Source organism: Hylaeus anthracinus, unplaced genomic scaffold, assembly GCF_026225885.1.
Source record: "Hylaeus anthracinus isolate JK02 unplaced genomic scaffold, UHH_iyHylAnth1.0_haploid 2, whole genome shotgun sequence".
Classification (NCBI taxonomy): Eukaryota; Metazoa; Arthropoda; class Insecta; order Hymenoptera; family Colletidae; genus Hylaeus; species Hylaeus anthracinus.
In genome coordinates this window covers 7,667,768-7,677,846 of record NW_026534838.1, presented here as the reverse complement: position 1 = coordinate 7,677,846, position 10,079 = coordinate 7,667,768, and the positions used below count along the sequence as shown (strand labels likewise).

The following is a 10,079-nucleotide window of genomic DNA, read 5'->3' as shown; positions in this document are numbered from 1 at the left end:
CTCTCTCTCTCTCTCTCTCTCTCTCTCTCTCTCTCTCTCTCTCTCTCCCTATATATACGTGTTATATATATATGTATATAACACGTTTACGTTAAAGTTCAAGATAACGGAATATATTCAAGTTTATTTTTTATTCATTAATCGAAAACTTCATCTAGATGAACATTTTGCACACTCCAGTTGTGTAACATACGTATACGATCAACTCGCGCTACAAATACTTTCAACACATCGTGTTTAAATAGGATACCATGAAATATTATATAAATATCTTTTACATGCATTGTTTTATTAAGAATTATCTTCGTATAGCGATACACATATCGCGTTCTCTACAATAGATTATTTTCTTACATGTTTGCAACAGTTAATACTTTTGGGACTCACTGTATACATATACGTATGTAAGTATGTATGACGGAAGTGACTCACGTTGACAGAACTTGATCGTATTTATCCGATCTTTATCATTCGTATAATTGTTAGATTTGAGAATAGCGAAAGAAATTCCTAAATTTTTAGCACCATGACGGAGATGACATTGTGCGGTGGAGTGTCCTGGAAAATAGCTCGTCCTTCGGCGTTCTTGTACGTTAAAAGGTCGACATCCATGACACTCCTCATTCCTAGTTTCTCTGCCGACCTTTTAGAGTATAGTGACGTATACACTCCAAACACGAATCCAACATCTTGAAGAGTGTCTTTTGCAAAGGAGATTCCTGCGGCCATCAGGGCCCTTGAGAGGCCCTTTCTTCTGTAATTCTTGTCTACAGCGACAGCATAAAATTCTACGGCAGCTTTAGAATCAGGAAATTTCCCGTATAAATCTGCCTTCTCGCTAATCTCTGACAAATAGTCGAAATACTGTTTCATTAACCTGGTTGTCGGTGGATTGTTAGTAAATGCGGCAGAAACTCCATCGGTGCTGTCGAATTTCGAGTTGTTGCTAACTATCATCAGATTAACACCAATTATTTTTTTAGACAGTTTGTCCAAAGCTACCAAGCAAGGCGAGAAGACAGATATTGCTCTTATCAGTCGCTCGTGATCGATTCTCATCGATTCTTTCTCTTCGCTCGTTAATTCATTGTTATTTCGTAGACTTTTCAACATAGTCTCCTCCCTATCAAAATTATCATATAGAAATGATAATATCTCGGACAAGTGTGACGGGTTCGCCCATTCAATGATATGCGAACCATTGTTAGATTCCATTGTAAATTGACTGAATCGAGAAATACTGGTTTAGTACTAGTGACGCCATCGGTGAGAAAACGCCCAAGTTTGTAGTGAAAATAGTTGTCACTGTTTCTGTAAGATGGCACCACGGATACATTTGAATAAATTATTCTGTATTTTTCATAAATACGCAATTAATACGATTCCTTATTTTATGACACCACAATATATTGTTTAAACATTATTATCATTAATGAAACAATAAATATCGACCGTTTAGTTAGTGGCGCCATCTAGCAGCAGCAGCACCGGGAACTATTTTCACTAGGAACTTGGCCATTTTCCCACCGATACTGTCACTAGTACAAAAACCAGTGTTAGTATAGTTCAGTGTACAAGTTATAGTTGAGTTGCGTTTTCAGTTTTCAGTAGCCGTATTATCGAACACGCTTTCTCGGTTTCGCGGCAGAGCGCGCGGCAGCGCGTGCGCAGCTTGACCGCGACAACAAAAAATAAGATGGCCGCCCAGCGAAACAAATAGAGCGCCGTTGTAAATAACAAACCGTCCAAGCACGTTCCGCGAGGAAATTCTCAACGCTGTGGTACGCGATGCACGCAGCCTCGTGATCGCTTCTTGGTGCTGTCATATCCATCTAACCACGACGCTAACCATTCAAGCGGCAAAGAACCCGCGACCGTGGTCATAGCCACGATTCATTACTGTTGAATGCGTCACGCGCGTGCACGAGCATCGAAGAACACAGACCAGAGGGGCAATCGAGCCGAGGAGGACAACCGTCGCCAGGATGCAATTGCGAAAGCGAGGCTACCTCGCGCCACGTACCTACCAACGGCTCGCCTAGCTCCTCATGCTAGTCTCGTCTTCCGAATTGCTTGGAGCACAGCATGAAGGAGATGCTTGGAGGGTGCTGTGTGTGTTCTGACGAGAGGGGATGGACTGAGAATCCGCTGGTGTACTGCGATGGCCAAGGTTGCACCGTTGCCGTACATCAAGGTCTGTCCATGTTACGCTACTCTCCGCAGAGTACTCTGCGAATTGAGTGTGCTCCAATCAGCTGTGCAATTCCTACGTACAAATTGTTTTTGCAGCTTGCTACGGTATCGTCACAGTACCAACTGGGCCATGGTACTGCAGGAAATGTGAATCACAGGAACGAAGTGCACGTGTGGTAAGTTGGTAAACTTCCAATTGTCTTTATAAATACAAGATAAACAATCACCGATACATTATTCTATCGCTATGTAAATATTAGTATACAAAGTTTTCATTTGTCATATCATGTATTATTATTTAACAGCGTTGCGAATTGTGTCCCAGTCGAGATGGAGCTCTTAAGAGAACGGATCAGGCTGGGTGGGCTCATGTTGTCTGCGCGCTTTATATACCAGAGGTTCGATTTGGTAACGTAACAACAATGGAGCCGATTATTTTGCAACTTATACCGACAGAAAGATTTAGTAAAGTAAGGACATTATCGATATTATCTTACGTTTTATAGTAATCGTAACAGATGCTTAACATTCATTTACGATACTCGCCATTCCAGTCTTGCTATATTTGCGAAGAACAAGGGAGAGGTAGCAGAGCTAATGTGGGAGCATGTATGCAATGCAACAAGACAGGCTGCAGGCAGCAATTTCATGTCACGTGTGCGCAAGCTCTTGGCTTGCTTTGCGAAGAGGCTGGCAACTATTTGGACAATGTCAAGTATTGCGGATACTGTCAGCATCATTATTCAAAATTGGTAAGTTCCGCGATTGTTGGGTAAATTTAACAGCTTTTATACATTTAAGTAACAATCTTGTTATTTAATATCCAGAAAAAGGGTGGTAACGTAAAAACAATACCACCGTACAAACCGATACCAGCTGACAATGGCTCGTCAGATTCGTCTCCTGAAAAGGAAGCAGAAACACCGATAAAGTCTTCGTCAAGTGGTAAACGAAAGAGTTCAAGTTCCAAATCCGCTACCAATTCTAAAAACAAATCCAATACTAGTCCAAGTCTAGAAATAAATGGCGTTGCTGACGACAAAAGCAGCAGCGGCCGTAACACACCCAAAGACAACACCACAAATTCAAGTAAATTCACAACTTCCAACTTCGTAGAGACAATCGTCACCCAATCGGAGAGTGTCTTTGGGCATGATGGCACTACTTCAACTACTACAACAGTGATGATTAAGTCGGGATCGAATTCGAACTCTGGCCACAAAAACAGTGGACAAATGAAATTGAACTCATCGTCAAACAAGACCTCGATCCATAGTAAAAAGAGAAAAACTGGAGCTCGTACACCGACGGTGATAGGAAACGAGAATTCTAACCAATCAGTCAGTTCGGAGGCTAGTGGCTCGGTCGTGGTTGCGGTCAGCTCCATTGTGCAACAAGCGATTTCAAGCAACAGTGTACAGATAACGGAAGCGACTAGTCTAAGTACAACCACAGACCCAGAAAAATCCAAAAAGGTAAGCGCAGTTCAATAGAAATTATTACTTTTTCTTTCTAATTAGTTTCCCGTTATAAAACTGCTACATCGAGTCTGGAATTTATACTATGACACCTTGATGATATTTTAGCTGAAAGTTGAGAGTCCCGTCCAGTCATTGTCGAGCACTCCAGTCAGCACCGAAGCATCCACCACACCTGTGATAATGGCTGTGACGCAGTCCCAGTCGTCGGTTGTTACCCAGTCGCCGACGACTACATCGAATAGCATAGTCGTATCCGTTCCCCTGACCGCGACGTCGCTTTCTAATACAGTGCAGAGTGTAGTAACGAGCGCTCCAACCCTGTATCAGCAGTTGCAACAGAGCATCATCACCACAGCGGCCACCACGGAGCTGAGGGCGAGTGCAATGTCGAATTCGGAGAAATTTGCTCCAGAAGAAGCACCTGCTAAGAGATCTCGGTAAGTATTTCGTTCCAAATAGACTGTATACCTAAACCTTCTATTTCATTCATTATCCGGCATCAAGCTGCTTGATTAAGTTTGGTTAGCTCCTACAAAGAATGCACGACCTCTGCTTCGCACATTGATAATTGCTCCAACTTTCAAACGTCATAATATAATTTATATTATAATTTATTTATGGTGTCATAAACGGAGTTAACGGAATAGATTATACTTGGCAAATATTTGCAAGGAAAAGACATTTCAAAGGATACGCTATAAAATTGTTTCAAAATTGCTAATTCCTTATATTGAAAAAAATGTTTGCAGTGGGATTGCGTTTGGACTCATTTTCATTGAAACAAATGTATCGTTTCATTGGTAAGACTTTCATTACATAGTTCAATGAAAAATATAAGAATGTCAAATTTCGTTAAAAGACAATACATTTAAACATTGGTGGAAATAACTCTGCATCTTGCAACTAGGGTCAAAATCAAGCCTTTAAACGAGGAACTACTGGTGCATTTATAAAAATATTTGTTATTCTATAGAATACAACTTTTATCCGACTCATTTCGTTGTAAAAAATATAATATCGATGCAAATCAAGATAATAATTTAGTATAGATATTCGTGCGTATTTTTACGTGGTCAAATCTTTAACTCTTAACGGTTCCATATCGAGTATCAACTTGACAGAAATCAACTGAAATCAGAAACTTTGGACTGGAAAGGATCAACGTAATCTTATTTACGTATTTATGTAATTTTTATTTTTCACGAAAGGTTTAATTATACTCCATTTCAAAATACGCGCCAAAATAGTATGCATCAAAATGGCCGACCATTGGATAAACAAGCCACTTTGTTTCTAACCTCTTCGCGTGTATCGTAAAAATTGTTCAGGTAGACAAATTTTATGGTCTATGAATTTACGGTACTGTGGCAAATATCGCACCACTCGGGGTACGACTAATTTCTTTGAAAATGTTGGAAACTATTGTGATAGTTGGAAGATGTCCGCGACAACGCTGTGCCCCGTAAAAAGGAAAAATAATTTCAGAGAATTTTTTTAATTATTACATTTTTATATGACGCGAGTCGTGAAAACTCCTCGGCTACATGAAATTTCGCGAACAACTGTGATTCTCTTAGCGTTCCTGTGATTCGTCTGTAGCTTTAAGGATACTTTGAGGTTATGTTTGTTTTTTCTACCTCAAGGGGCCTCAAGGGCAACGAACGAAGGAAAGGAGTAACGTGATGTTATAAATGGCACTACCACACCGGTCCGTTTATATTGGTTCTTATACAGCAATGCATTTCATAAATATTTGTAAAACTTGTTCATATCATCATACTCCTGTAATTAGTTATATAAACTAGTGTCTAAAGTACACTATTGTTTCAATTTTCGTTTTGTGAACATTGTAGCGAGAACCCCGTAAATATATATACAATCCATCTATAGGTTTCTACTATGACATAAGAATCCACGCTGGGTCACACATGTATACAAATAGAAGGTTATCGCTGCAATGTTTAGAAGTCTGTGGGAAACTAGCGACAGAATCAATCCATATAACAAAAAATCTAATGTGCAACTGTAAATACGAATGCATATTTTATTTACATTTTTAGTTCTCAATCGTCGGATAAGCAGGAGAGGACACGCAAACCAAAGCGTGGTTCGTCCAATAGTCAACCAGCACTGCCACAACCGCAATTGCAACAACAACCCCAACCAACAGGTTCTTCCGTAGTAACATCGGTATCCAGTAGCGCAGTGGTGACTACGTCCAGGCGGGGAGGAAGAAGTAATCATCAGACTCCTCCGCCTGCTGTGTCCGTAACGCCCATACCATCCATTATTCAAGGACCAACGTTAAGCGGTGGGCATTTTAGCAGCGTCGGATCTGGTTCTACAAATACGATGGGTCCTACAGTTAAAGAGTCTCCCCCGAGCAGCCCTGGATCCGAAAGTATGAGTAGCAACGGACCGGGAAGGCGAAAGAGAAAAAGTGCTAGTGCAGCTTCTACGACGCCTACACCTTCTGCATCAAGCACTCCAACGCTTACGAACCCTAAAGAAGAGAAAGATGTTAAGCTGTAAGAATCGATACCGATAGATAATACTAGTTTCTGTTGTGCTTGTGTTAATTCAAATTATGTAACAGGTTTCAGAATGGAGTTAGTGCACCGCACATGTTAGGGAATCAATTGAACCCAACCTCGACGATGGCACAAAAGATGTCCGACACCCTGTCGCAAGAACTGGAAGCACATTCTATTTTTACAGAAGCGAGTAATTCCACAACGAATTTAGTCGGCCCACAACTACATAGTCGGGTGATCGCGTCTGTATGTATTTGTAAAACTGAGTATTTAATTATATTTCTAGCGATAATAATAACAGGAGTAATGTTTTTTGTAAGCAGATTCGGTCGAATCAGGCTAGTGCACCGCCTACATCCTTTTCTTCAGTTTTTAATACAGCAAGTAATGCCAACCCCAACACCAGCACCAGTACTGGCGCTGGTTCCATCACCGGTTCGCTAGGAGGTGGAGCGATACCCCAAACATTGGATCAACTTCTAGAGAGGCAATGGGAACAAGGAAGTCAATTCTTGATGGAACAGGCTCAACATTTTGACAGTGAGTGTACGGCAAGGAAAAACATGCTTTTAGTCACATGGGTATTGGAAAAAATCGAGATCTCTTTATTCGTTTTGTTTTCAATTATTTTTGCATGAATTTATTATCAGAGTTTATATTCTGAGATTTATATAATGTAAAGTACATTGCTTCGTGGGTTACTTAGGCTTAAAATTATCCTATGCATCTAAGGAATAAGGTTGATAACTGAACACTTTGGAATGTTCTTTACAGTCGCTTCCCTACTTTCGTGTCTTCATCAATTAAGAGCAGAAAACCTTAGGTTAGAAGAACATGTAAATAGTCTGTTACAAAGGAGAGATCACTTATTGGCTGTGAACGCTAGACTTGCTATCCCACTGACAACTCAGCCTAGTACGCATCCAGGTAATTTCTTTTGTGGTTCGTGATCACGTTTGGATTAAAATTCCAACTGTAAAAAAATATCCAATTTATTACTTAATTACATAAACCAATTGCAGCGAACAATATACATCCATCTGTCAATCCGTCTCACCCCAATGTTCCACACCCTGATGTTCCACCAGGAGCTGCAGCTCCAGTTCCAAGAGTGAACCGTGAACCTCGAGTGAACAACACGTACATGCCTCATTCGAGTTCCAGTAATCATTCAACAACATTAGAGAACGGTTTACCTCCGGATCCCTCGCCTCCAGCTGCCGCGTCTCTGCCTCAATATCAACACAGGACTTCGTTAGTGGCACCTCAACCAAGTCCAACAATCAGGTAGCGTATCTGTCTTTTGCTCAACTCCACAGGTGCAGGTATTTTAAAATTTATTTCTTGCTGCGATGATTGGGAATAGACACAGCCCGGCAGGAAGTGCGTATCATCAAGGGCAACCCAGCAATATCGTGTCTCCGGCACCCGCCAGCAATTCTGGAGTTGTCAGGAACTCATCTGTTACACCGGATCCGTTGCGTGGAGTGCCAAGGTGAATAAAGCTTCCCCGCTACAATCTTTGTTTTTGCGTGGTTCTTCTGTTCCGTGTCGATAATCTATGTCCTCTTCTAGGTCAGTTCCACAGACATTGAGCAATTACATGCCTTCGATGTATCAATCCACTATGTCCAGTCTGACAAATAATCAAGTAGGTAATGTTCATAATCTTCATTCTCATGGACCTTCTCCACCCAGCCACGGGCCGCCTGGGAAACCCAGCTGAAGATAAATGCAAGCACTGAGTAAATAGAAGCGTCCTGCATTCATTAGCAGACGTGGTAGCGATGAAGCTTAATCATCAACCTGGAGACGTACTCCATTCTCAAAAATGGGTAGGAAACTCTCATCGCCTCACCCTTCGCTATCAATTCGACACGTGCTTCGTCGCTTAAAATCGATTTTATCGTATTTTATTTGGTTTTGACTTTTGTTATCAAACTCCACAGTTCGCTGTGTAGTTGATGATATTAATTTATGAAGTAATGATGATGTGGATAATTCTAAATACGTAACTCTATGTATTTCTAAGCAGAATTTTCGACATGGCGTCTGAATGTAAAAATGACGAGCACGACAATTAGGGATAGTTTCACAAGCAAAAAGGGGAGGCACTTTATATGTTGGTTTTCCTTTTTCGTTTCTCCTTGGTTACGCGTCGTTGAGCACGTCTAAGACAATCTTTCCATCGTCGGCATCATGATGAAAGAGAAAAATAAACGGGAAATCCGCAGATGTACAAATCTTAGATTGTAAGTTAATCTACCGCGACGAGAATAGCAATAATATTTACAAGTAGATGTACATTTTAACGGAAGGTGACCGCGTGTAAGTCTGGTGGTACGACAAAGTTCACCCGTCGTTTTATACAGAGGCATTTCTCACAAAAACGTTTCACCAACTTTCCACGATTTTTATTCTTTTTGTTGGTAAGAAAGGAAAGGATTCGGGATTCGGAGGAAGTGATTGTTAATTCGAGTCGGGAAATGCAAAGTCAACAAAGTTGAATGATTTCAATTGCCCATTGTTGTTAAGTGACTCTGTATACTTGAAAAAAGTATACTTTCCATTTGACCAAACTTTTTTACTCTGGTAAATACAGAATATCCTCCTGCCCCTGAATCCTTTATTTCAAGCGCTCTGCAGATTCAAATGCCATGCTGTTAATTTTGGTGGGAAGGGGGGAGGGGGGAGGGGGGGGGTCTCTTTAGAACACCACTGTCGACAAAGGCTGCACCTTTGATAGTAGACCTTTTATAGTAGATTTTAATGCGGAATCGATCTGTCTCACAACTAGACGATGTATATTCTAATCTTATACATAAAACATACTTAGAAGTACAACACGAGCACTGCCTTCCACCAATAAAGCGTCGCCGTGAGACAGGTCGATTATTAAGCTCCTCTCCGTAGCAAATGTATAATTGATATTAATCGAGGCTTTCTAGTATAAGCCGTGTCTTTTGAGTAAGATACTTGTACGTTGCAGCTAGCTTCTTCAGGGTTCAAATGACACACCGATATCGGTGCTGATATCGTACTATAACTTGGCTCATATTTATACTTTAACTGCCGGCCTATTTAAAAAGAGTCTACACTTTAGAAGAGAACTTTTTACATTAGTCTATATCGATCTAGGTTGATATTAACTTTTGCATACTGTGAACAGGTATATTAAAAGCATTGTTTGTTTCTAAATGTTGAGCACTATAAGTAGACGAATCAACAACACCGTTAATAGATTCCAATAAATACCTACCTAATTTGTAAGGAAGTGCAATGATGATTAAACGTTGAAGTATTTTACTCAAATGAATAAGCCTCATTTAATATCAACCATAAAGAACCGAGCCATGAAAGTCTCGAATATCTTAAACGTGTAATTGCTTCTACTTCAATTTGGTTCTCGATTGACTGATAGAGCTGTACCGTGAGTCGTGGCAACCATATTGGCTCGGAGCCTTAACGTTTCATAAGTTTTTCCTCAAGTTTGCTCGAGGAGTGTTTCAATATTGTACATTATAGGTTTCACACGCTTCGTTTGTGAACACAGCGGGTTTATTTTGCAATTCATCTTCCTTCATTGCTGGTACCTTACCTTTCTCTATGGCATCGAATACTTGGTTTGAATCATAAGGGACAGTGTAATCTTTATCGATCACTGTAATGGTAACCGAATGGTAGATACGTAATCAAAATTTCTTACGAGAGTACAGAAAACTGTTGGGAGAATTTATAGGACGAAATTTTGCTTGAAGACTAGAGAAAATGAGAAAAATTTGGATCGCAAAGGGTTAAAATAAACCTCCATTGGAGCTGTTAGAGTATTTGTAACTAGAAGACCAAGCTTCTCCTTTTATAGGAATTTCTA

General features: G+C 40.4%; 2 protein-coding genes across 4 annotated transcripts; one reads left to right on the top strand and one right to left on the bottom strand.

Annotated features, from left to right (window-relative positions):
• Positions 1-72: 72 nt before the first annotated feature.
• On the bottom strand, positions 73-1,877 carry LOC128893126 (uncharacterized). The gene is made up of 2 exons (XM_054153943.1): positions 1,743-1,877; positions 73-1,225 (listed from the first exon to the last, which is right to left on the bottom strand). Exon 2 carries the CDS (start codon positions 1,213-1,215, stop codon positions 511-513), a length of 705 nt encoding a protein of 234 aa, XP_054009918.1. The 5' UTR covers positions 1,216-1,225; positions 1,743-1,877; the 3' UTR covers positions 73-510.
• Positions 1,878-2,057: 180 nt separating this feature from the next.
• Positions 2,058-10,072, top strand: LOC128893099 (protein AF-10). 3 transcript variants are annotated; one of them, XM_054153892.1, is made up of 14 exons: positions 2,058-2,194; positions 2,290-2,369; positions 2,499-2,663; positions 2,748-2,945; positions 3,021-3,138; positions 3,310-3,668; positions 3,780-4,111; positions 5,735-6,202; positions 6,271-6,454; positions 6,532-6,748; positions 6,983-7,135; positions 7,231-7,495; positions 7,575-7,703; positions 7,784-10,072. In XM_054153892.1, the coding sequence occupies exons 1-14, from the start codon at positions 2,086-2,088 to the stop codon at positions 7,932-7,934; spliced, it is 2,928 nt and encodes a 975-aa protein (XP_054009867.1). In that variant the 5' UTR covers positions 2,058-2,085; the 3' UTR covers positions 7,935-10,072. The 3 variants fall into 3 exon arrangements, with proteins under 3 accessions (XP_054009867.1, XP_054009866.1, XP_054009865.1); XM_054153891.1 differs by having other exon boundaries at positions 3,021-3,668; positions 7,907-10,072; XM_054153890.1 differs by having other exon boundaries at positions 3,021-3,668.
• Positions 10,073-10,079: the final 7 nt, after the last annotated feature.

What these genes read in the sequence shown, in the direction of transcription:
- LOC128893126 (XM_054153943.1), bottom strand. Translation starts at nt 1,215, where the DNA reads ATGGAATCTAACAATGGTTCGCATATCATTGAATGGGCGAACCCGTCA.
- LOC128893099 (XM_054153890.1), top strand. Translation starts at nt 2,086, where the DNA reads ATGAAGGAGATGCTTGGAGGGTGCTGTGTGTGTTCTGACGAGAGGGGA. An exon ending in CGACAGAAAGATTTAGTAAA is followed by an intron (nt 2,664 to 2,747) that starts GTAAGGACATTA and finishes TCGCCATTCCAG; the next exon opens with TCTTGCTATATTTGCGAAGA. An exon ending in CCGTTGCGTGGAGTGCCAAG is followed by an intron (nt 7,704 to 7,783) that starts GTGAATAAAGCT and finishes GTCCTCTTCTAG; the next exon opens with GTCAGTTCCACAGACATTGA.